Consider the following 27,637-nt stretch of genomic DNA (forward strand, 5'->3'; position numbering starts at 1 on the left):
AGAGATGATGCAATTGCTCCAGCAATTTTTGGTTTGGCCTGGGATAGGTTGGTTGCTCTTGAAGCTTGTTTTTCACGGTCAGAGTAGGGTGGAGGTGAAGCTGTGGAAAATTTGTTCAAATCTGGCCCTGGATATAAATCTGATGATGTTGACTTTGCTGGTCTGTAATTTTGCTCTGGCGTTTTTTGTAAATGTGAGTTAATTTTATATTTTATTGCTGCAATTTCTAACTGTTTTTTTATTTATAAATTGAATATTTGTATTATTTTAAGTTATACTTAATTTGAGTTCAGAACTTTGAGCTTGCTGTATTAGTTCCTGGCAGTATTCACTTTTAATCCCACATACCCAATCTTTAGTTTATCAGTGACAACCACGTTTGCACTTTTGGTTCAAACATATAATTAAACTCCATGGTTTTGTTAGCACATGGAGATACTGTAGAATACATGTAGAGCAGGTTGGCTGAACTATAAAAAAAACTCACGCTCAAATACTTTTTTCTTTCACTTCCAATAGTTCAAAACTTACATCTAGAACCAGGCATTGTATACACTATGGTAATTATTATAACATTAGTCATTAATTACCATGTATCTAAGAAGGAACTTTTGAATAAATAATTCCGCTCTAAGAAGTACAAGTTTCTATACAGGATTTTCTATACAGGCGCTGTGGAGAGCATCCTCACACAGAACATGACAGCGTGGTTCGGGAACAGCTGTGTGAAGGACCAAAAAGCTCTCCAGAGAGTGATCCGTACAGCAGAACGCTGCTGCAGGATTGCTCTCCCCCCGCTTCAGGACACCTACACCAGGAGATGCCGGACTAGAGCAGCGCAGATACTGAAGGACCCGTCCCATCCTGGCAACAAACACACACACACACCCGCCCCTCTCACATCACCTATAACTGACTGAGACAGGACTCTCTTCCAGACACTCTAAACCCAGGCACAATGTACATTTCAAATTTCAAATTCCTTTAACTTTAAATATGTTTATATTGTCTATTCTGTAAAATAGTCAGATGTCTAATCTTATTAATGTACAGAATTCACCTGCTTGCTGCTACTACTGCACATTCACCCAATGTATATACAATATATATATATATATATAATGTTATTCCTCTACCCCCCTCCCCTTTTTTTGAAAGAACCTTGAACCTTGAACCTTGAAGTGCATGACACATATAAACAAAGAAGTTATAACGGCCTAGTGTGGACTATTTAGGGGGGAATTCATAGAAGTCACATGACCCAAATGAAACTGAAAGAATGCTTATATAAGAAAAGTCATACTCAGTCCGCATCAGTGCAGGACACACCAGAGAACCAATATCTTCACAGCACAATTGGATATTCAGGTATGCTAACATGTGTTATCATTTCAATACTTTTGGAAAACTATGATTAAATGCATATTAATGCATATTTAGACATATAGTCCAATATCCTATCTATCTATCTATATAGATACACAGACACAATGTTTTTAACTTGACGTGGCATTTTGAAGAGTCGCAGCGTGACTCACAGCACTGGTCCTGGGTCACCCCTGACTTTGTGTTAAAGTAATACTAAAATAATAATGGTATTTCTGACCATCGGTATACCACAACTTAATCCTTTCAACAGCTACTGAAAGTTAAAGGATCTAACTTGTATGAGCCTTTTGAGATCTTCAAAACATATTACTTTTCCAGGAACAGGAAGGTCAGTAAAGCGCCCCTCCAACAGCCAAACCCATCTGTTCTCTAATTGGACTGTTAAATTTGTGATTGACATAAAATTAACCAATCAGCTGAAAGGAAAAAAAGCGGTCAAAATTTTTACTTGCAAGTTCAAAGTTACACACAAGCAGGGAACTTGAGTGGAGAGTTTTACGTTTAGTTTTTTGCTTTGTATTTGTAAACAGACCTTAACAGAAAAATTGTAACTTGTGTAATTATTTTTTACAAACACAAGTCTGTTTATTGCACACACACAAATTCTCATCTATGGATGCACAAACATAACATTTTCAGATATTTTGGTTTACAAGTTTAAAAAAATCAGTACAACACTACGCAGTCTGATTTACAAGTAAAAAATATTTGTGACCACAATTTGAACACATGTTGACTGTCTTTTCACTTTGTTTTATTCACAGGTGGTTGGTACAAAGAAACATGAAGAAATTAAAAAACTATTTTTGGGGTAAGCTGATATTGTTTTTAATGTGACATTTTATGGATTAAATAGTTCTGATATTTTGCTTGTTTGTTTGTAGCTCTGCTTTAATAAGTTCATTGATAGGTTTGTAGCATAAACCTATTCGCTGGAACGTTCAGGACAATTTACTACACAGCAAAAACAAGACACAAGTAGGCAAAGTTCTTTGTGTTACTCATGCATGAGGAGGCCTGCCTGGAGCCAAGTGTCATTCCACCCACTTGACCTCCGTCAGACTCTCAGCCAGGTTCCCCATAGCACTCCTTTTATTGTGGTTACTTGAATATGCATAGGGTCATTAACATATAACGGCTTACATAGGTATACATGTGGACAAAGAATACCTTGTGTGTGTGTGTGTGTGTGTGTGTGTGTGTGTGTGTGTGTGTGTCTGTGTGTGTGTGTGTGTGTGTGTGTGTGTGTGTGTGTGTGTGTGGGGGGTCAAACTGTGACCCCAGGAAGACTCCCCAGAGCCGTCCATCTAAACAAAAGGCACTTAGCCTAAAACAGATATAGATACGTTTATCCTACCATAAAACAATAAGACAAGGTACAACCTCTCCCATGCTCCCAGAGTGTGGGTGTGAAAACCAGAACACTCTGGAATGCACACAATGCTGTTGCAGACTATAAAGGATCAAACCTCCTATCACGACACAATCGATTATACACCTCTAAGCATATATGGTTAAATATTTCTTAATACAAATGACAATAATAAAATCTAAACCCATCATTCATAAATATACTTTTTTTTCATTTCCTGTCACTATGTTTTCCAGCGTGTAAAGCTCTTTGGGCTTTTTGGTATAATATTGCTCTATACAAATAAAGCTTGCTTGACTTGACTTACCAAGTAGCTTTTTGAGGTGTGTTCATAAAAGTTGCTAAATTAGCAACTTTATTTGTAAATTGCCGTGTTTACGGTAAACACAACACACATGTTTATCGTTTACGCTTCGTGGACAGGGGAGAGAGAGAGAGAAACGAACACACACACACACACACACACATAAACAAGCTGAATGAGGCAAATGGTAAAATGCAGTGTTGGGCAAGTTACTTTGAAAAAGTAACTAATTATAGTTACTAGTTACTTCCTCAAAAAAGTAACTGAGTTAGTAACTGAGTTACAAGATTCTAAAAATAATTAATTACTTGAAAAGTAACTATTGCGTTACTTTAAAAAAAATTATACCCTGGACCCCAGAGGGTCCAGGGTATAATTTTATAATTGGCCATTTTTCACTACTTTTGAGTTTACCTCAACATTTCACCGTTAAAAATTTACTTTGCCTTGTTTGGTATTATCCTTTTCAGCACAACCTCGCGTGTCTGAATTTACAGTTATGTTTTCATTTTGGCATACTGTATTAACACAATTGATTTAAAATTAGACAAAAAACATAAATTCCAATTAGAAAAGTTTTTTTTACTGTAACAACCACAAACATGTTTATTTAATCATATTTCATAACTTTAAATGCAAATATAAATTGCCAATTTTAAAATCATATGCACAAGTTTTGCAAACATATTTGCAGCCATTTACCTTTTACCCTTTTTTAAACAAGCATTTCAAACTATTTAAAGAACAATCAGGTGTTCTGCATTCAATAAGATGCCACACAAATTATTTGTACCACTCCAAAAAAATAATTTCTGTCCACTATAAAGGAGAACATCACAGCCCGATACCTGGAGACAGCAGTCGCCTCATTGTTTTGACACACAACACAAAACTGTCCACAACACTACACACTAACTACACAAGACAACACATTAACTACACACTCCAAACACGCTAAACTTCACAAACCTCTCACATCTCAAAACTCGCTCTCTCTCTTTTTCTGCTCTCTCTCTCTCTCTCTCTCGCCGTCACTCCTAAAACTTCCCCCTCTTTCCAAACAACCAAATGTCATGAAAGGGCTGATTTTTGTTTTGTTATTTTGGTCACAAGCAGAGAGTGCTTGCAAGCGCTGTCCTTAGACACTAAACGTGATGAAAGTATTCAGAAAAAAAACACCGCGTATATGTTTATCATGACTCTGGTTTTACGTGGCCTGTCAGCACTATTTAAAAACTGGTATATATCACCTTGTTGCTTTGTCATCTTGAAGTGGTCATGTGATTGGCTTACCACGACTACTTTATTCTTCCTCAGTCAAACAGCAGCACTCATGCGATTGTTTTGCTACCTTAGCTCCAGGTGTTGTGCTAGAAAGTGATCGTCGGGCAGAAAGTGATTACCGTCCGCGGGAGCGCGCAGCTGCTTAAAGCTGTAGCGTCCAGATTACTTACAGCTACTTCCGTGCAACTGATATAAGATGCGGTAAGCTGAAGACAGCTTCAACCGTCTGTTTGTTGAAAAAAAGTAACGCGACCGCACCGCATTTTCTTGTTAGTAACGGTAACGGCGTTCTAACGATAGGAATAGTAATTAGTTAGATTACTTGTTACTGAAAAAAGTAACGCCGTTAGTAACACCGTTACTTGTAACGCCGTTATTCCCATCACTGGTAAAATGTAATTTCATATATAGGAATATAAAATAAAACTGATACTGAATATGGAAAAGTGTTACTAACATGTTGACATGCACATGTCATATTTTAATTGCAGCTCCTCCTCCTCCACCTCCTCCTTCACCTCCTAGTAAGAAATTTAAAATATAGTATAAATTTGTTTAAGTGTTAAGATAAAACAGACACATAATAATGTAAAATTTATTTAAACAATTCCCTTCTGTTGTGATTCACACAATTAACATGTTCACTTTACAGTTTTTGAGGAACCAACAAGGAACATACCATGGAAGTGAGTATTAAGGCTGTGGTTCCTTCTTTGTGTTCTACAAGTTCAATTTGACTTACGTTATTAACACATGATTGTTATTAGATGTCAATGTCAGACCAGATTATATAATGTGTAAATGTATCAATAGAAAGATTCAAAACTCCACTGTGCAGCTGTCTTGTTAGCAATATATCATAGTTCTGAACGTGGAGAGTGCCAAAATAAATGTATTAAATTAGAGATTTAAGATTAATCATTTTCTGCAGTTGTTTCTCACTTGCCTCTTGCTGTTATACTTCTTATAATCTTAATTTATCACCATCACATTTTCCTCTAATATAAATGGCCTTGAGGCGGCTGTTGTTGTGATTTTGAATTAAATCAGGCCAATGACATGTGCAAAGATGCCTGAGTTATCAATAATAACCACCATGATGATGCTAATTTTCTGTGACTCTGTTTTTAGGTATTATCAAGCGAGCCAATGCAAACCTGACCATGTCAGTCTGGCTTGGTAGTACAGCCCTCAAGTGTTTTGTTTATTTTGCGTTTGTTCATAACACTGTTGTGTAAATTGTAAGTAACAAACTAACTGCTATTGTAATTTTCTAATGAACAGAGAAAGACAGCGAGAACTGCAGCTTGTCAGAGATTACAAGCCTCACAAAGATGTCCAGCACCTCAGAATCCTGCTTTATGGACCACCAGGTGCTGGAAAGTCCAGCTTCATCAACTCTGTCGACAGTGTTTTAAGAGGCAAAATCGCAATTCGAGCTTTGGCAGCGGCAAACTCTGGTGATAGTTTCACCATTGCAGTAAGTATGAGGAGGCATCTCCTCTAAAGACAGTTGCTGTTAGAGGCTTGCATGAAAAAAAAAACCACATTTCCTACAAGATTTTCTAGGACTACAGGAATGCACTGCAGTGGTAACTGCTTTGTAGACTATAAAACTAACTAGCTATAAAAAGATTACAAAATAGTACAACTAGTGTATAAATTATTATGCAAATGAAAACTGTTTAGAGTCTTTAGTATGTGGCGCTAATATAACAACACCACATTTTTTATTTACAGCACAAAACATATAAAATTCAGAAAGGAAATCCAGAAACTTTTTATCCTTTTGTCTTCACTGACACCATGGGCCTTGAGAGGGACCATGAAGGAGGAATTCATGTGGAAGACATCAAACTTGCCATTAGTGGACATGTCAAAGAAGGTTACAGGGTATGGCATCTTCATTCAGATGCTTGTACACAGTCTGTGATACAGAAACTGTATCATGCAAAAAAGTTTAGGTGATTTTGCTTTTTTTCCCCCAGTTCAATCCCAAATGTCCCTTGCCTGAAACGGATGCTAACTACAGAAGCTCCTCCACTTTAGATGACAAAGCCCACATTCTGGCTTTAGTCCTTCGTGCTGACACAGTGAACATGATCGACGATGAAACTGTGAAGAAGATGAAAGGTGTCAGAGCAGCAGCTCGTAACAAAGGTGAGAGCAGATGTTGTTGTTCTAAGAGCATGTATGATTTCACAATTTAAATACTAGAAAAACATGATATAAAATGATTGCATTGGTTTCTGTGTTGGCAGGGATCCCACAAATAGCCATCATGAATAGAATTGATGAAGCCTGTCCTGAAGTCAAAAAAGACATAAAGAACGCCTACAAGAGCAAGTACTTGAATGAGCTGGTATGTTCAAAGAAGTAACTTTCATGAGTTTGTAGACAGTTTACACATGAATGTAACATCTGTAATTCAGCTGTACATTTTAGTATATCTGTACAGAAACCTCAGCTGGAATCAGTGCAAATAATTCAATAAGTAATTTATAATTATGTCACTAGTGCAACAATACAGTTTCAGTTTTCTTAAAATGTAATATTGTTTAAACTTAGATGGGAAAAGTGAGCATGAACCTGGGTATTCCACTGAACTGCATCTTCCTCGTGAAGAACTACCACACAGAGATTGAGACGGAGAACGATGTGGATTCACTGATACTGAGTGTACTGAAAAAGATCATTGACTATGGAGAGGACTACCTGAATGACCAGGATGATCATGACCTGTAATCAATGTGTGAGGAGGATAGAAAATGAAAATGTTCAGTTACTCTTCAGGTGATCTTGCTTTGCCATCTTTACAATCACAGTCACACAAAAAGTTGATTTCTTTATAAACTTTATTTTACTGTTTTTTGTGTTGTTCTTATTTTATTTCACCTTTTGTTCCTTCACAAATTAAATCCAAATAACCTTCACAGAAAATCAATACATATCCTTTTTGTTATTTATTGTATGTTCAAAATATTAACAGTAGAAAAAATGACACATATATGCCTGCAACCTGTTGTCTGCCGTGTAACTCAAATAAATCATTTCAACCCTAGATGCAAGACTCTCCTCTGTGAATCAGTGATTTCTTGTTTCCAGAACTGTAATTAAATCTGTTCACTTAAAATAATGAAGACTGACCAGAGAGTGTGTGTTTATTCGTTCACTGTATTTATAATACTGACATAACATTGAGAATGTTAGCAATTAAAGATATTTTAGGAGCTGTCCCATCTTTCTTGCTCCAACATGTTTGGGTTAATAAGTTCACAACAAATAATCAGAATAAATAACATATAGTATTTTTCAGTTTATCATTTTCATTTTTAACATATTCTTTTAAGTCACATTTATTTCATAAAGCCACGTTTAATGATGTTAGCTCTGCAATGAACTGGTGACTTGTCCAGGGTGTACATGCTTTCCGTCCTATAACACTTGGGATCCCCTCTCTATGCCTTCTCCAGTTTTGGCAATAGACACAGGTTTAGCTCAGTTGGATGAGCATGTAGTCATATATCAGATGTCTACGAGCTGCCAGCCTGGGTTTGAATACGACCCACGGCCCTTTTTTTTCTGTCTGAGTGTGTTGCTGGGTCTGAAGTACACTGGGATGTCGTGCTTGGAGAAAACTCTCCTGAGTTTCTCTGATACACCGGCTACATAGGGGATGACAACGTTGTTGCGTCTGTCTTTCTTATCCTCCCTCGCTGGTGTCTGATCTTCTTTTCTGTGCCTCTTTGCTGACTTTATGAACGCCCAGTTAGGATAACCACATGTTTTGAGTGCTTCCTTTACGTGTGTGTGTTCCTTCTTTTTTCCCTCAGGCTTAGAGGGAACAAGTTCTGCCTGGTGGTGTAGGGTCCTAATTACTCCAAGTCTGTGTTCCAGACAGAAACTGGTTCACCCGAAAGACAAAACTCCAAAACACAGACTTAACAACGTGGTGTATGCTGTACAGTGCAGCGAGGAATGCCCAGACCTCTACATTGGAGAGACCAAACAGCCACTTCACAAGGCACATGGCACAACATAGAAGAGCCACCTCCACGGGACAAGACTCAGCAGTCCATCTGCATCTTAAGGATAAAGGTCACTCTTTCGAGGATGCCAATGTTCACATTTTGGACAGAGAGGACAGATGGTTTGAAAGAGGAGTGAAAGAGGCCATCTATGTCCACTGTGAGCGACCATCTTTGAACAGAGGTGGTGGTTTACGACACCAACTGTCTGCCATCTATAATCCAGTTTTGAGTTCCCTCCCCAGACGCCTTAACGCCCACTCACATCCTGGGCCATCTGACCTCAGGGATTCACATGACAAGGTGGGGCCAGGTTTCACAATGGGCTCACCCGAAACCCTGGCTGATTAGGTCCCACACCCGCTTTCACACCTTGGCTCATGTGATTAGAGGATCACCAGGGGGTCCTTTGTCCCTCTTTGGGGGGATACTCCCACTGGGTTTAAATCTGGGACTCTCGGCCATTTGACCTTAGAACTGAAGAAGCTTCTCGGATGAGAGGTGAAACGTCTTCAAGCAACTCAAAGAAGTCCAGACGCTTTTCTTTGCAAACTCCTTTGACTTCATACAGTTGAGCACAATCACTACATGACAGAAACACAAGCTTAATCTCTCTTAATAAAAACAGTATACATGTATGCCTGAATAAAAACAAACAAGTGAAATGTTAGAACGCTTTTATTTTTATTTACGTAAACACTCAAAGCGTAGAACAGACAGCTGGGGTTGTGAAGAGAATTGAACAAATATTCAAAATATAATCTAATCATTTTTGGAGCAGCCCCCTAAGGATCTCCACGTATTAACATGCTGTTTTTAGACCTGATAGATTGCATTAAAATCCTGCGAGCTGCAAATAATCATGTGCAGTTTCACATGATTATTAACAGACAAAAAGAAAACTGCTGATACAGAAATAGTTCTATACGAGGTCACTGCTAAAAGTGCAGCCTTAACTAATGTCCACCCTACTGTTACTCATTTTATATTAAGATTTAAAAACCTAGTTGGTATTGGTATGGCGAGTAGCCTTCAGTAATAGTAATAAATCACACCACAATAGTACATTCATGTAGTTATACAATCATGATAATTTATTAAGTAATCCAAAGTATTAAGAATACGTTACTCTCATTGAGTAACTTAACAGAATACATTTTGGGGCATGTATTCTGTAATCTGTAGTGGAATACATTTTAAAAGTAACCTTCCCAACACTGAACGATGGATATTAAATGACTTTGGTTATAAACCCATACAAGCATCCAAGTGGTATAAGCACTCTCATTTTTTATCTTTCAAAGTTTACTTTCCTTAGTGATAGCAGATTGGTACAAGCATGGCGCTGCCTCTGTCAAAAAGAATTGTTAAAAAGCCCTCCTATGCAAATAATGCATGGGCTGACCTTGCATTATTTGCATGGAATAATCCTGATCCCAGGGACCAATAGGAATTCCTCCTTTCCTTGGCAGCTGAGTGCTTAGTGGATGCTGCATGAAAGTCTTTCTGACTTTCAGAGTCAGACTATTATTCATGAGTAGTAATATACCTATACTTTTTTTGCCCCCCCACCCGCATCCCCTCACCCCCTCCCCTCCTCCCCTATCCCCCTGCGCATTCATGTGAGGGCATGTGCGCGTGAACGGACTTTGCACATGCTTGTGAGTTCAGGGGTCATATGTGTTTAATAGCGTTTTATTTAATGAAACCATTATGTGTTTTAATTAAGCTGTTTTAAAGGATTGTATAGGTCTCAGAGTTCTGTTATTTAGACATAGATGATTTAATTTAACTAGTTTAGGGGTATTTTGCTTTTCTTTAGTGCTCTGAAACACACAGAGGCTAATAGTTTTAAACAGAAAGTTTTTTCCACCTTCTAAAAAACACATATTCACACATAGCCACACTATCACTGTAACAACCCCCAATGTTCCTTTAATGAAGATAGTCCTATAATCATCTACTAGTCACAAACACACATAGATGATTTAACTGTTTTAGGAGCATTTTGCTTTTTCTGCTTTTCTCTTTTCTGAACGTGAGCAAAACCAAAGAGATGGTAGTGACCTTCTCCAGTAGGCAGAGGGATCTGGCTGCTTCAGTCACCACCACCATCCACGGGAAGCCAGTGGAGGTAGTTGAGGAGTACAAATACCTGGGAACCATCTTTGACAACATCCTGAAATTCTCTGCCAACACAGAGGAGAATCTCAGGCGGTGCCACCAACAGCTATACCTCTTTAGGAAACTCAACTCCTTTGGAGTCAGTACACCCATCATGATGACTTTTAACTATGCCTTCCTGGAAAGCATCATGACCTTCTCCATCACCTGCTGGTTCCACTCCCTCAGCCTTCAGAACAGGAACAGACTGCAGCACACTGCATCAGTGTGCTCTAAAATCATTGGCCTGCCTGTCAGAACTCTGGCACAGGTTTTCAGCCAACAGGCCCTTAGACAGGCAGCCAAATCATCAGTGACCCCTCTCACATTCTTCACCCTGCATTTTAATGGCTCCCACCCTGCTTTTTAACTGCAGCCGATAAGACCATTTCCCACACCTGAAACATAAACTACTCTATACTGTTTTTATACTGCCGACAGTTTATTCACTTTTAGACAATTACAGTTATTTATTCACCTATTCAGTCACTTTCATTTTAAAACTGTGTATATACTGTATATTCTATGTATTTATTATCTCACTCTTATTGCCTGTTTATGCCTTGTCCTTATCTTCAAAGTCATGCTGCTCTGTTGTATCTTAATTGCCCCTTGGGGATAAATAAAGTCTCTCTGATTCTGAATAAAACCTCTATGGTTCAAGCGTCATTCAGTGATTTAGTTGTTTTGTGTAATGGAGCAAAAATTTTTCATGGTCCATTGAAGTGTTTGTTACCAGATGATGAAAAAGAAAAGCATGAAACATGGTTTAAAGCAAAAATAATATCTTTTGATAAGTTTGCTTATGAAGTGAGACAGTGCTTATCTGGTTGCGAACATTTGAATTTAAAGGGTAATAATGGTGTTGATGATGGTGTTAACCCAGAGGACAATGTTTCAAATGTTGTTGATAAATCACTTCCATCACTAAAGGCTCAACTAGTGGTAAAGTAAGCACAACTTCTTCTGCAAGAATAAAAGCAAAAGCAGAAAAAGCCGCATTACTTGGTGGCATAGATATATCGCATAGATAGAGAAAAACTGCAGATGCAGCCGCTGTCAAGCCCGGTACACCAGTCAAAGAAGATAAAACTGCAATACTAAAAGCAGTGTATCTGCAATGATCCTACCGCAAGCACAAATAGAAAGTGAGGCTCTACAAGCTCAAACAGGCACCACAACAGAATTTCATAATTTGGATCCTCTACCACGCAGGTCGATTCTTACAGTAGGAGAAAGACAGTCTGAGGATATTTGTGCCATTTTACAAAGACGAAATGAAATAACAGCAACCCTGGTTCAGCATCAGCGTTCATCATCCATACCATCCAGGAAAATCCCTGTATTCAATGGTGATCCTCTTCAGTACATCTCTTTCATCGCTGCGTTTGAACAAGGAGTGGAAGAAAATTGTATTGTACTGTATTATTTAGAGCAGTTTACAACAGGACAGCCAAGAGAGCTAGTATGCAGTTGCCAATATATGGCTGCAGGACAAGGCTATATACAAGCAAAGCAAATGCTCAAAGAGCACTTTGGAAATGAATATAAACTCGCAACTGCTTACATTGAAAAGGCATGATCCTGGCCTGCCATTAAAAATGAAGATGTGAAATCATTGCAAGCACATTCTCTGTTCTTACATGGGAGTTGTAATGTCATGAAAACCCTGCAATGTATGCAGGAACTGGATATGCAAATGAACATGAAAATCATTTTATGCAAACTGCCATACAAAATGAGAGCGAACTGGAGAGCCTTTGCATATGATGTACTGACAAATTCTAAAAATAGAGTTAGATTTGGTTTCGAATTCTTTTGGATCCTTTATTTCCGGACATTCAGAATGTAACATCAACAATCCCTGTCTGAAAGGTCAACAACAAACTGAAGAAAGTTAAAGCCAACCAAACAAGTTAAAAGGAACAGCTTTGCTGATACAGTCACACCCATGAACATGGATAAAACCTACAGCACGGGAAGGTTAATTACCACAACAAACCATGACTTTACAGTAAAGCCATGTTGTATCTGCTGTACTCAACAACACACACTGGAGGAGTGTCAACAGTTTCAGCAGAGGAAGCACAAAGACAAAATGCTTTTTCTAAAGGAGAAAGGGCTGTGTTTTGGTTGCTTAGGTGCTAGGCACATTAGTAAAGACTGTACAAGTGTTTGACACTGTCCTCCATATTGATAACAGAGGCACAAATAGTTTAGGTCCAGAATCCTCTGGAGAGTTCCTATAAAAACTTGTGGTCATACAGGGGCCAGAAGAGACAGTGGCTTGCTTTCCATTCTGCCAGTTCAAATAAAATCCGTTAAAGGTAGTCATGTCATACAGATATATGCATTTTTAGATTCTGACAGTTCAGCTAGTTTCTGTTCAGAGCACATCATGCAAAGGCTAAATCTTGTGGGTAAAATAACTTGCTTTCTGTTACAAATGATGGGTCAAGAAAAAGTTGTCTCTGCACACTAACTTGCTGGTCTAGAAATTCCTGGTTTGGGCAACAGTGCCTTCTATGAACTTCCAGAAGTCCTAACACAGTAAAGGATGTCTGTCACTACAGATAACCTTGCAAAAAAACCCACAAGATCTGGTCAAGTGGCCATATCTATCAAAGGTTCAAATTCCCTACATAATGGCTAAAGTGGACCTGTTGATTGAATGCAATGCTCCCAAGTTATTGGAACCACTGGAGGTCATTCATAGCCAGGGGACTGGCCCATGTGCTATATGAACAGCATTGGGATGGGCCATAAATGGTTCTTTAGAAGGTGGTAAAAGCAACTTGGACAGCGAGCACCCACCAGCAGTCATGAATAGGATATCTGTTTGTAAGCTGGAGGAAACGTTGAAAAGTCAATACAATTATGACTTTAATGAAAAGGAGGTGGACCTCAAGTTCATGGAAGAATCTGCCTCAGATGGACACCTGAAGTTACCTTTTAAAAAGGATAACATAAAGATGCCAAACAATTTCTTCATAGTTAAACTGTCAATGGAAAATTGTACTTAGTAGTCAGTATAAGCTTTTAATGATATAAGTTTGCATATGATAGAATACTGTATGTTGACCTTTTGATGACTTAGACTGTTGTCCACTACAAGACTGTTTTATAAATTCTTTCTCACAGCGATAATAGCTGAACAAGCAGGAAGAGGAGAGCTGGATACTTTTATCTGCGCTCTCTAACAAGAAGAAGGGCTGCGTCCTTCTGAATCTCACAACACACACACATACACCTCAACCACTCTTATCTTCACTCCCTACGCACTAACATTCCTCTGCCTATGAATAGACGTATTCACTGTTGTCACCAGTGACTATAAATGCACGAATAAAGAAGTACACTGTGTGACTCTCTTCTGAGACGTTCACCCATGTACATGTGATTGATTATATTGTCTCACTGTGTCTCTGTTTTACTTTGGCAGCCTTCTATTTGGGAGATTTCCCCCGACATTTCTTGGTCCTTCGAGCCGGATGAGACAGCCTATTTAAAGCAGCTCTCACAGAAGGCGCCTCACCAGGTCCCGTCGGTGCGAGAAGCCCACGTTGAAGTCTGCCGGCAGCTCACGCACTAGGTGTGTGATAAAACCCAAGAGCGTGAATTCGGGTCTTGGTCAACGTTTTACAAGCGGTCCGCACCGTCGGGGGCTGATCAGGTGCATCTGAAGAAACCAGCGCCAAGGTAAGACAGACTACTTTGAGATAATAAAGGTTTGCGCAAAAACGAAACTTAAAAGAAAATAGACTCGTCCAAGAGAGACTGGAAGCATTAAGCTCGTCTTGAGGACTGGTAGTCAGCTCGCCCGCAGAGGGTTGGAAGCACTAAAATAAAGATTGAGCTCGTCATAAGTGATTGGTAGCTCCCCGAAAGGGTAAAATAGGCCTAGCTCGCCCACAGTGGCTGGAAGCAGTACGCTCGCCTTAAGAGGCTGGTAGCGTGAACGCGCGTTGAAACTGTCTGTCTTTTATTGTCTATTTTTGTGGTGGAATAAGTTGATTTTTACAGCACAATAAGGAGGCTGAACTATTCCACTGATTTGTTTACTGTTGGTCGCTGAAGTACTGGTGAACTGAGAGGAAGGTCGTGTTTTATCACATAAAGTCGACACCGCTTTTGAGAATAGCTCAAAAGTAGAAGGGCGTGTCAGCCACCTCTCACTGTTCTCCTGCCAGTGAAAGCTCCGCAGGTGTGTGTGTATTACTAAGCGCTAAAAGAAGCATAAACTAATAATGGGTAATAAAACAACAAAACTCACTGCTGACGAGCAGTGGTTAGAAAAGAAATGTCCAGGCGCCGGACAAATTAGTGCATGTAGATGGAGAAATCCTAAGAAAACAAAATGCCCGACATGGGAGGGAAAGTGTAGCCCCTCCGCTTTAACAAAACTAAAAGAAACCTTACAGGCAGAAATAAATACTGAAAAAGATCCAAAAAAGAAAATAAAACGGCTCTCAAGAGCTACAATATTTTTAAGGCAATAAAAGAAGGAGAAATGTAGGTTTTAAGGAAGAAAGAAGGGACAGGAATGATAGAGATAACCGTTGTTATAACTGCGGAAAAGAAGGGCATTTTGCAAGAGATTGCAGGAATAGAAGTGAAGACCAGAGTAAGTGACTAGAACGGGAAGGGGAGGGAGAAACTGAAATCTTCAATATAGAACAGTTACTCCTAGGATCTGAGCATAAGCCCACAGTAACCATCCATGTCAACGGTCAACCAATGACCATGCTTTGTGATACTGGAGCATGCAAAACAGTATTAAACCAAAAGCTTAAAGTACTCAAGTGATACCTTGATAGTTAAATCTGCATCAGGGCACACCAGTGTGAAATCATTAACAGAAGGTTTAACAATGAAACATAGTTAGGATGAAGACCATGCCCAGAATGAATAGAATGAAAGAAAATACATAACTCACACAAACACATATTAAATGAAATAGAGAGATGTATAAGGTATATTAAGGTTTTGTCATTGTTCAGCCAAGGAAAGTGTGTGAAAAGGAAAATGTCTCCAGCTTGGGAGGGGGTGAAACTGCAGATCACCCCCATCCCTCGATGGATGCAAAATAAAATATAAATAAAATATTGTAATATACTATTGCTGTTATATAAAAAGATAATAACATTAATAATAACATAATATTAATATTAAGAGGCACCTCAGTCAGTTATGATGTGAGGTGGAAGATTGTTAAAAGTAGTCTGATTCAAGCTTAAGGTTTGTTCAAACTCAGTACAATGATATAGGAGATGAAGAAAATAAGGAAATAACTACACTAATCAGGTGCATAGAGACACCTGACCTGCTTGTAAATCTGTCATCTTAGATGAGACTTTGTTAAGATGAAGAGCAAACCTATACTAACAACTAATGAGCCAAACCCTGTATACAACAGCTAAAGCTACAAGATTGAGAAGCTGAATTAAATATGTGGACACTACCAAGCTAATGAGGAGCGGTGACGTGCATGGAGATGCTGGTTTTGCTCACTACAATTGTATAAATAGAGTTTGAATTCATTACTGTGGATGTACAGTGAGTGACCTCTATATATCTTGAAAAGCATGTCTGAAATACTCGTATGAAAGCATATTTTGAGTGATTTTAACTGTGTGAATGCTGTGAGTAGTAGGTTTTGAGTGATTGGGTGTGATTTGTACAAAAATAATAAAACATAAGTAATAATAACACTACAAAGGTTCATAGTAGAGTGTGTGAACAAGTGGAAGTTTGAGAGAAAAGGCAGTGTGTGTGATGATTCCTGATGTCTGAAAAAGCTCAATTTAAAAGTGTGTGTGAAATAAAGGTGTATCGTTTTTAGATCAAGGGATTTAGATTGTTTTTAGTAGAATTAAAGAGGGTTTTTAGACTATAAATACAATGAAAGACAGAGTCTGCAGAAACAGGAAATGTGTGCCTGTCGGTGACAGGAAACCGTGTGTGTGTGAGGAGATAGGTTGAATTTAGAACTCTGTGATAAGATGCATGAATTAAACCGTATTGTAATAAATACTTGCAATGAAGAAAGCAGCTTACACTCAATTAATATGAACGCAAAACCTTGATGCCATAGGCAATTTGTTTTTTGTTTTTGTTTGTTTGTTTTGTTGGGTTGAAAAATGAATAAATTTGTGATCATACTTGTGGATCACAGTGACACATAATGATTAGGCATATGATTTACTAATGCAGATGTAATAACTTTATTCTAAAATTCAAGGAGAACAAACAAGAACAACACCTTCAGTTGTGTATTGTTGTTGTTCTCTGTGTAGTGTGCTGAGTTTTGTTTTTTGTTCCTTTTTTTGAAATGTTGCTTGAGTGATGAGTACTGTAACTTCTGAAGTAGCTCTCACCATGCGTCCTTGATGATGATAAGTCCAGAGCCAGCTGAGAGCTGGGTTGTCTGTTTTGTTTTATGTGACTAGGCTGAAAAATTAAAACTTAGTTTCTTGTTTTGAAAAAAAAAAGAAGAAAAAAAAAAAGAGAGAGGTTTTGTGTTTCTCAGCCAAGAACAACTACAATTTCATTTTCTGTTTTGAGACAGGATAATAATAATGATAATAATAATAATGATAATAAAACAAAGAGTGATGTTTTGTTTAAGTGGTGAAGACAGCTAATACTGCAAAATACCATTTAGTGCATGATCTGCGAGCAATATATGAAATCATCTTATTTATCTTTAAATAAACTCCAATTATGGAGACCTGAAGTCACATGCTTAGGGCACACCCTCAGGTGAAGGCAGAAAGCTACTAAACAAAGAAAAGAAGCTATACAAAATGCGCCACAGCCACAAAACTAAGTATTCACATTCTTTCTGACTCTTTGTGAGCCTGAGTTATGACCTTGGCTCCCTGTTTTTCTGCTTCCACCAAGGGTGGGGGTGACGCTCCCGTGGCATGTGCTCTGTTCTCTTTACTATCACAAAGAAGAAAAAAAGAGAGAGAGGCCCCTACTCTCTGAATACAATATTCTCTTCATAACTCGGCAGTATGAAATGTCATGAAACAGTGTAACTCACTCACAGTAAATCAGCAGTGAATCAGCAGTATAGGATAATACAAACCTATCTAATAAATCTAATGATTTTCAAATTCTTTTAACTAAGAAGTGTGATGCAAACTAAAACTACATACTGATTACACAAGAAGTATGATGTGGCCTCCAGCAGTATCATGATTCACTCATTTTGATTACAGGTATAATGTAATATATGACAGCATAATAATCTCACAACGGCTACAAGCACATTTGCCTTTCTTAACACACGCGAGTGAAAGGCAACTGTTAAGAAAACGCCCTTTTGGGTGAGACAGGCCCAGAGGCCCTGCATGCAAGCGTACTAACACACATACATGCAATGAAGAGCAGCTTACACTAGAGCACACACTATATGTGCGCCTCTATATCTCACATTGGTGCTAAAACAGGAAAAAACTTAATAGTTTTGTTATCAACTGCTGAATTTACCCACTACTGACATTTAACTCTCCAGCTTGCAGGACAATAGGTGAAACGTTTGTGAAAACAGAGAAGGAAAAATAAAGACACAGAGAGAGTCTGGTATGACCAAGCAGTAATCAGACAATAAATTTAGTTGGTAATACAATAAATTGTGAGATGCTTTCTGCTTGATTGATGCAACACAAGTAATTTACTGTATGGAGGAAATTCTCTTTTGTGATAATCTTTTGAACGTGCATTTCTGTTGACCTGTCAACTTAGCGCATTATAAGCTGATATGCAAATTAGTTGATTGATATTAGATTTGAAAAAATAACTGTATTATAAAATAAGTGAATAAGATGTAACAACGGTTGAAATTAGTTTTTTGTTTCTAGTGTGTGGAGAAGGTTTTATCATGGCACACATCTGTTTACATGGGAGGAAACTCCTCATGTGATGCGACATTTAGCAGTTTGCAAGTGTGCAGCACATCAGAAGAATGACTATGAAATTACAAAGGGAAACAATTTTACTGACAAAGGATGAACAAAAAGCAGCTCCCACAGCTGAGCAAAAGAAATGGCTGAAATGCGGAGCGCAACTAAGAGATGACTTGATGATTTGTGAAGGAAAACCAATACTTCCAAAATCTCTACACAAAACAGCAGCCTTAGTGACACATGGAGTTACTCTCCATGCGTCAACAGGAGGGATAGGAGATATAATCTCCAAAACACTTTTACACTCTAAATTTCGAAACTTCAGCAAAATGCTTATGTAACCATTTTATTCCAACTGTTAAGGGTTCAATGTTGAGAGAAGAATCCATAAATAACCACAGATCCAGGCGTGTGCAATTAGACAGTATTTTAATAAACACATGTGTGAGTTCAACAACCCAATCAGTGTTGAACTGTCTTTCTCATATTCAGACAACTGTTTTATGGGGTTAAGAATTGTACAGCCCCCTTTTCTGTTACTAGGCAGATTTACGTCACACCAAAACCACAATGACTTTTAACATAGAACATCATCTTCGTGTCGACGGCTGATGCTTCCTGTTAGCCCGCCTTCGCTGTCGCTTATCTCCCTGGAACATCATGTGCACTTCCTGTAGAAAATGTCACTCATACAGGCACAACTTCTGCATTTCTGCCCTACCAAAATAGACTAACTCTTTGGCTCTTTGGCTTTCACTCGCTCTGCTTTCGGTTTCACTTCTGCAAAACATGCTCTGCAGACGCATTTCCTGTCAGCCTGCAACTCAGTTTTCTCACCCACTGAAGACTATGTGTAAGAATATAAAACATTCAAAAACCTTTAAATTATAGATTCAACTGATTATAACTGAACCTGTAATAAAGACTAATATAATACCAATATATTTTGAACATCTGAGTGCATCTGAATGCAACATCACATGAAATGGTAATGATGATTATAAAATAACAGCAAATAATAGCAGTAAAATATTTCTCCTCTCGATACTCCCACTCTCGACCTCTGGCACGCCAGAGGTCGCCATACATTATGTTGGGTCACTCCTTGGCCCATTCAACTGTCTCCCTGTCCACCCCTGACGTCATGGACATTTAGGATCACTGTTCTTAGCTCTGACCCTCTCTTGGCATCCTGTGACTTAACAAATCAGACAACCTCATGTCATCTAGGTGGTCTTAGTTATAAAATGCCCGCTCCCACTTGAGAACACTTCATGCTTAAGTGGTCTCTGCTCCTCTTCTGGGTCCCACTCTAGTGGAACTCTGGCCACCTGCAAAGGAAACAAAACACTTTCTCCCTAGTACGGCTTCCCTGCCTTATGTCCCTCAGTTGTCTTCTTTATTCAAACCTAATGTTACTCAACCTTAATGTTACTCAAAACATGAACCTAATTTTGTATTTGGTTTTTGACTTTTATTTTTATATCTCATTCAACCGTACTCAGCATTTGTAAAACTCTCACAGCACTGCCTTTAAGAGAATCGGAGGAAGCACGTCTCTGCATGTGCTTCCTCTTTGCTCCTTATCTGATCATCAACATCCTGTACACAAAACGGTCACTGCTGCAAGGGCCTGCCTCTCATCTAAAGTCACCTTTCACAAGAAAAATCATCATAAAATCATTATAAGGGCTTATTCTACTAAAAGGATCAAAGAAAAAACAACCACTTTAATCACTAAGTGTAAGCACATAGTTAATTGCTCCTAGATAAACTTCATCATAGCTAAAAGCTGAACTCTAACTGTATTTTGAACTCCCATTTCCTGGGTGATAACCTGTTTGAATCTATCATTTTATTTCATTTTGCTGCTTTTAATGTAATGACTCCTTCTAACTTAAACTTTATCAGACTTAACCAACATATATAAGCTTTCTCCCTTTGCTTCTGTTTTGCTTCAACAAGTATTTGTTATTCTGTAACTGCTTTTTATATAAGAGGACTAAGTTAGAGCTGCATGTGTTATCTCAATATTTTATATGTCACTCAGTTTAGTTACAAGCAAAACTCCTATTCAGTTCCTCTTTCTGTCATTTGTTATTGGGCCAACTCAAATTCAGTTAAAAGCTAAAGGAATTTCAGGCCCTAGGCCTCACCTATGTTTAAACCATATGTGTTTGTAAGCGTGAATGCTGTTTATCCTTCTGTTGCTCCAAGTCCCCTACAATATATCGACTGAGACATAACGCTCATCGAAGCTTATGACCTTCAACTGGACCGAACCTCAACTCGGTTAATGAGCACGATTGCAATGTGTAAGAAAAAATCATTTCTACATATATAATCTCCAATATTATTCATTTGAGTCAGCGAGACTTTTAACATCCTCATAAAAAGCTCTCCTCTACCCTAGAAATAAATCTATTTACTATCTGTTTCTAAAGCCTACATTATAACAACATTCTAGCATTATGTCACTGTTACAACTTATCCTAAAAATCAAAAAGAAATCACACATTTTCTACTCATAAAATCTTCACTATTTTCCCCCAACGCATATCCTTTATTCCCACAATTTCCCCTTTAAGTTTGGTGTACAACTTCTTATTAACACCAGCAATTTATCTTCTAAACCTAATTCAGTTCATTTTAATCCTTTCTTTTAACAAGTCCTCAGTTTTACTATATCTAGATTATCAAACAACCCCAATCATTATAAAATCCTAGTAAAACCCCTTTCACATTAAACAAATTAAATCTTAAACCCCTCTCTTTTTGACACATCTCATGTGGCAAAAAACTCAACATGCTTCACCCAAGCTTAACAAATCAAAAGGAAAAAAGGTTAGTCATTTCATTTCTCAGAACAGCTCAGCAATTCTCCTCTCCGGTGTTTTGCTTCAGCCCTGAAAACCTATGTTTAAGGAACAAAATCAATTTAATCATCATGTCAAATCTCCTCCAACTCGTTGCTCCATTGAACTCTGGATCCTTGGAACTTCCTGAAAACAAACCCTGTACTTTACATTTCATACTCAACTCTCCCTTTATGATCTAGTCTGTGTCATGACAAAAATAACCTTAAACAAAACAGTTATTAATCCTGAGTTACCTCAGTTAATGGTAACTTGAATCTCATCAAACAATGTTTCCCCTTTTAGCATTTAGCATTCTATAGTGTAATAACATAATCCAACCCCAGTAAATAATTTTCTCAAAACAAACATCAATATCCCAAAATCAGCATCCCCAGATTTAAGTCTCCCACTTGTCCTGCTTATGGCAAAAGCAAAACAAAGCATCCCCTTTCTTTTCCTCACATGATAAATCTGTCCACATTTATTCATTCCCACCTTAGTCCAGTCACTCACATTCACTCACATGCATTCACACATGATATTTTTTGCTGATCTGCAGCCTTCCGCGCACGTCATCAGATGCTCCACATCAGCAAAATGAGCTCAATCATTTGTTGTTTTATTTCCTTTTCCTCTTCAGGAAAATAGTTCTCTATACTTTTGACTGGAATGAATCGATACAATCCATTTTTAGACAGAGACTTGCCGCCAATCAGTCTCTGATTGTAATCAATTATAATTCTGTAAAGCCCACCTGATTTTCGTACTTGGTAATTCTGTCAGCGCCGTCCATTCACTCTCTTCCAGGCCTGCTTAGACCAAAAATGAAAAAAGAGAGCTGATTATTAGCTCATCAAAGTACAAAACAAAATCACCTGACAGGTTTTTTCTCTAAGTGCACTACTACAAAAAATTTTTGGGGCCCCTCTCAGACATATCCATGTCTTAATTAAACACCCTCTCTGGAAATAGAAACAACAGCCTCAAAAATCTAAAACAATCTTAAATTTCACCCATTCAACACACTACAAAAGCTACACCGTTTCGTACACAACAATAACCCCGGTTAAGCACATTACCATACTCAGATTCAGCCTAACACCTTACAACAATGTGTCAACACTAATTTATAGACCTCCTAATCAAATTTGCACCTCTGAACAATCTACCCCTCCTTTAAGGCCTCAATCACACACACACAGCAAGCTCCTCTGTCCACATTCACACGAGCTCTCAAACTTTTGCATACTCAGCCATATCTCAACAATTTAACTTGGCAAAAGAGATACATGTTTAAACTTTATCACATTATTGAATTATTTTCATTTTCTTTCTATACTAATCACTTACTTTGATAAATCAGTGCAAGAGCACTCCTAAGTAATCACTCCTCTTTTGTTTTGTTTTTTCCATAACTCACTCCCTTGTCATACAGCTTCGTTTGAGTTATTCCACAACAACTCTATTTTATCCAAGTGTGTTTTAAGTGTATTTTCTTCAACATTCACACCATTTTAACCCTCATGAAATTAGCAGGCTGATTTAATTACATATGTTTGTGTTCTTAGCCAAGTTTTAATTACTATCTATGCATTACTCTTCATGAGCTTATCTCTGTAAGGTTAGTGCATTTTCTGTTTGTATGTGTGATTTTTTTATAAATGTTTCTTTATGATCTTTGTGATCTTGTAAATGTTTCTTTTCCAGTGCTCCAAACTCCTTTGACAGGGTGTATTTTCTCTCTCTGGTTCATCACTGGTCATTGTTAATGACATTTCCCCTTCGTCTGTGCCCAGTGGCCTTACCTGTTAAATCCCGTCTCCTCCAGTGACTCCAAGGTCACTCCGGGACTTAGGTTCGAGCAATCGTGACTGCGCCTTGCCTTAGGTTGTCCCAGGGTTTCGAGGTGGGATCTTACCCGTCATGGGCTGTCCAGCCTTCCATGCCCGCCTACTACAGGGGCCAACTGGGCAAGGGTGTTATCAGGCCTAGGGGACACACTGGTTCTGGAAATTAAAGGAGTGTAAACTGCTTTCTTTATTAAACTTTCCAACAATAATTTCACATGTAACAGTTTGTGTACGTGCATTTTCAATTCATTAATGTAATTGTTAGTTCCTGTATTTATTTCTCTCAGTCTGTCTCTTTTCTAAAACCTGTAATTAATATAATTTTATTACTTTATTACTTTTTCTTAAAACATGCATCCGCTTCATCTTCTTAGAATTTAACTCTGTCTATTTCTCTGGGTGCTCCCCTGACATCATCAGTCACACACACACACCTTCCTCTCACACACACTTTTAAATATTCTAACCTCTTTCAGACGCCATGACTCGTCTCACACACACTGCCTTCTCTCTCTCAAACTTCCATTTTCCACTCACTCAGACAAATCATGCAGATTCACTCAAATCAAATACTGACAGCCTTCACACAGTTAAAATCACACAAAATACGCTTTCATACGAGTATTTTGGACATGCCTTCCATGATCAGAAAGAGCAAGTCAAAAGAAAAAAGAAAAAGAAAACTGAAACCTCTCATCGTCTCACACCCCGCTTCTCCCCACACACACACATAACTGAAAAATAAAACACACCAACATTTATGGCTCACGAAATATACATCTATCCAAATTCAGTCATTTACTATACATCCCCACTAATATATTCACACTGTATTTACACTCTCATAATAACCAAAACCAACCTCTTATATACAGGCATTTAGCAAAAAGCTCAATTCTGTCGAAACTGAAACCACCCTCTCTGCGCGTCACTGCTGCTCATTTGCATTTACACACACCATCCGTGCACATCCGGCTGTGCATTACTGACACAGAGACTGATCTTACTCATAGATCTCATATTTTATATTACAGACGTCTTTAATTACAACTGCACAGATTTTTAGGCCTTGTCGCTCCTACAAATTTCGAAAATTTTCCATAACCGACTCGAACGGGCAAACCTTCAGGTTTTTTGCGACCAATTTAACAGACCAGACTCGAACTGCTCTGTCCAGATTTCTAGCCCTAACTTAATTTACCGGTAGCCAAAAAAGCGCAAGAATAGGGGACTTGAACCCCTAGCAATTTCGGAGTTTCCCAATCTCTCCCCCGTTGTCGACGGTACTATCCCTACTCTTCAGGGTAGGCCAAGGGTCAGCGTCCTGCCCAGGTGCAAGCGTTACCAAGGAGAAAATGCGCTTCTTAACAGACGCCGCTGTCGTTCTAGAAAAATTTACAATAATTTGAAACAACAATCCAACCCCAAAACAGGATTAACATTGAGGCAGATCTACCTTTGTGGACATAGGGGACTTGAACCCACGAGATGACCATCACAAGATAGACCCAATGTCCAGCGGGACTTGAACCCACAGAAATGACCAATTTCCCTACTTTCTACATTTCTTTGGGACTTGAACCCAGTACTTTTACTTATCACTTATCATTACTTCATCCAGCATGCTCATGAAATTCCCATCAAACTCAAAACAGACCTTCACCAGTAATTACAGTGACCAGGCTTTTAATTTGACATGCCCAATGTGACACCTTTTGGAAATATATTTCAACAGGCAGTGTCTTACCTTTAATGCCCCGGGGAATGCCTGGTCAGTTTCACCACTGATTACCGTCTGCCCGTCCAATTGCCACGGACCCCGGATCTCAAAACCCAAAAAATAACCCCACCCAGGGGTTATTCCCTCTCTCTCACCGGAACGAGCCCCCAAATGTTAAGGGTTCAATGTTGAGAGAAGAATCCATAAATAACCACAGATCCAGGCGTGTGCAATTAGACAGTATTTTAATAAACACATGTGTGAGTTCAACAACCCAATCAGTGTTGAACTGTCTTTCTCATATTCAGACAACTGTTTTATGGGGTTAAGAATTGTACAGCCCCCTTTTCTGTTACTAGGCAGATTTACGTCACACCAAAACCACAATGACTTTTAACATAGAACATCATCTTCGTGTCGACGGCTGATGCTTCCTGTTAGCCCGCCTTCGCTGTCGCTTATCTCCCTGGAACATCATGTGCACTTCCTGTAGAAAATGTCACTCATACAGGCACAACTTCTGCATTTCTGCCCTACCAAAATAGACTAACTCTTTGGCTCTTTGGCTTTCACTCGCTCTGCTTTCGGTTTCACTTCTGCAAAACATGCTCTGCAGACGCATTTCCTGTCAGCCTGCAACTCAGTTTTCTCACCCACTGAAGACTATGTGTAAGAATATAAAACATTCAAAAACCTTTAAATTATAGATTCAACTGATTATAACTGAACCTGTAATAAAGACTAATATAATACCAATATATTTTGAACATCTGAGTGCATCTGAATGCAACATCACACGAAATGGTAATGATGATTATAAAATAACAGCAAATAATAGCAGTAAAATATTTCTCCTCTCGATACAACATATGGCATCCCCACTCTGATAAGATCAGATAATGGGACACACTTTGTCAATGAGGTAATCAGCAAAGTCTCTGAAGCACTAGGATTCAGCATCAAAAATCACTGTGCTTATCACCCGCAAAGTGCAGGATTAGCGGAAAGAACTAACGGCACAATAAAACAGAGACTTTGAAAATGTATGGAAGAAACAGGAAGGCCGTGGCCAGAGTGCATAGGCCTAGTAAAAATGTGGATGAGATTAACACAAGGTTCACAAAAACTTACGCCTTTTGAAATCATTCATGGCAGACCATTTCCACTGCCAATCACAAGTGAACCTTTAGATAAATCAATCAGAGAGACCACACTAGCAGAATGGATGTCGAAGCTACTAGAAAACAAAGATATTGTTTTGAACAATAAACTGCCTTCTGAATCTTCTCCAGTATCTTGCAGGTTGAAGCCAGGTGATTGGGTCCTGATTCGAGTTCTCCAGAGAAAGAATTGGAGCTCGCCCCGCTGGGAAGGCCCATACCAAGTGCTTATCACCACACCAACCGCCTGTAAGATAGCAGAGAGACCATCTTGGATTCACCAAAGTCACTGCAAGAAAGTGAGTGACAGCCCAGACTCATAGACTCCAGCACCCCTACCTTCTGGTGATCTACCTGGTGAAGAGAGGGCTGATTGGGTATATCCCGCCCTCTACTTCTCGCCAGTAGTCTACTCACCCGAGGATCTAGGTGTGTTTGGCTGTCATGAAGACACTCGCCGTCCTAGCAGCTGTCCTCCTGCTCCTAGCAGGACTCCTCGCACTTTTCGAGGACAATAAAGAATAAAACACAAGCCAAACGTGCCGCCAGCTTTTCGGGTGTTGGCTATCAGCATAATAAAATCATCATCAACGAGACAAGCTCATCTACCATCTACTCGCTTAACTTCCTTAGTATCTTTCAGGGACCACCCCAACACGAGATAATCACCATTGAAGACGCTGGACTTGACAATGGAACGTGTGACCAACTTTTCTGGATCAACTTCAACGTGACGAACCGGAACACATCCATTCACTTCCCAGTGTTCTTGGACCAAACCCCAGGGAAGAACCACTCCATGTGCTACCGACAAGACAATGGTAACAGACCGCTGGGAAACACCACTAATTGTAATCGGACCGCTGGAAACGGAGAAGGTGCCCCTGTGAACACAGCCAACCCCTCTAATGGCACCTACTGGGTGCAAGGAATGGCCTGGCTGTGTGGACGACGTGCCTATTTCATACTGCCCCCAGGATGGACTGGCATCTGCGCCCCAATCTTCATCTCTGACCACACCTTCAGAATAACTACGGGAAACGCCACGAGGACTCGACGACGAAGAGATGTCTCTGCAGTGCAGCCACAGGACCCCAGGGCACGCTTCAGGCCGTGGTTTACCCAAAACACCAGAACAGGAAAGTGATAAACACGCCAACATACACAAACATACACATCTACACACACTGACTCAAAATGAAGAGAAACACACACCTGAACAGACGTGCACTTGTTGATTGAGTGAGAAATGACACATACACACATCAGACAATGTACACTCATCAAACATGACTGATGCCCTGAACGCCTTGAGACAGATCCAGCAGGCCCAAAATCAGGATTATGTAAATAATACAAGTGACTGCTAAAAAGACTACTACTCCCTTTTCACTGTGCAATACTTTTTGTTAAAAACCAACGGTGCAGTAGACTTCAATACTTGAAATACTTGCAATTCCTTTGTATTCTTATTCTTATTTATTCTATTTATCCCTTTTTGTATTTTCACTTTTATTTTGTGTTTTTGTAACATGTATCCTGCCATGTCTAAAACTCATGATTAACTGTATAATTGTTTCCACTGTTGCTGCATAC

General features: G+C 38.9%; 2 protein-coding genes across 4 annotated transcripts in view; both read left to right on the forward strand.

Annotated features, from left to right (window-relative positions):
* The window catches only part of LOC100702575 (interferon-induced protein 44), a 179,940-nt gene that overhangs the window by 93,510 nt on the left and 58,793 nt on the right, over positions 1-27,637 (forward strand). The gene's annotated exons all lie outside the window — the stretch shown is intronic.
* On the forward strand, positions 1,243-7,410 carry LOC100704497 (interferon-induced protein 44). Of its 2 annotated transcripts, none has more exons than XM_025902673.1 (9): positions 1,243-1,368; positions 2,154-2,203; positions 4,844-4,873; positions 5,002-5,035; positions 5,634-5,829; positions 6,090-6,242; positions 6,338-6,509; positions 6,611-6,711; positions 6,918-7,410. In XM_025902673.1, exons 2-9 carry the CDS (start codon positions 2,173-2,175, stop codon positions 7,092-7,094), a joined length of 894 nt encoding a protein of 297 aa, XP_025758458.1. In that variant the 5' UTR covers positions 1,243-1,368; positions 2,154-2,172; the 3' UTR covers positions 7,095-7,410. The 2 variants fall into 2 exon arrangements, with proteins under 2 accessions (XP_025758458.1, XP_005450147.3); XM_005450090.4 differs by having other exon boundaries at positions 2,154-2,200; positions 4,841-4,873.

Source organism: Oreochromis niloticus, linkage group LG23 (genome assembly GCF_001858045.2).
Source record: "Oreochromis niloticus isolate F11D_XX linkage group LG23, O_niloticus_UMD_NMBU, whole genome shotgun sequence".
NCBI lineage: Eukaryota > Metazoa > Chordata > Actinopteri > Cichliformes > Cichlidae > Oreochromis > Oreochromis niloticus.

Excerpts from the sequence above, each read along its gene's own strand:
- LOC100704497 (XM_025902673.1), top strand. The coding sequence starts at position 2,173 with ATGAAGAAATTAAAAAACTATTTTTGGGGTA. Across the intron at positions 2,204-4,843 it reads AAAAAACTATTTTTGGGGTA|CTCCTCCTCCACCTCCTCCT; the intron begins AGCTGATATTGT and ends TAATTGCAGCTC. Across the intron at positions 5,830-6,089 it reads GTGATAGTTTCACCATTGCA|CACAAAACATATAAAATTCA; the intron begins GTAAGTATGAGG and ends TTTTATTTACAG.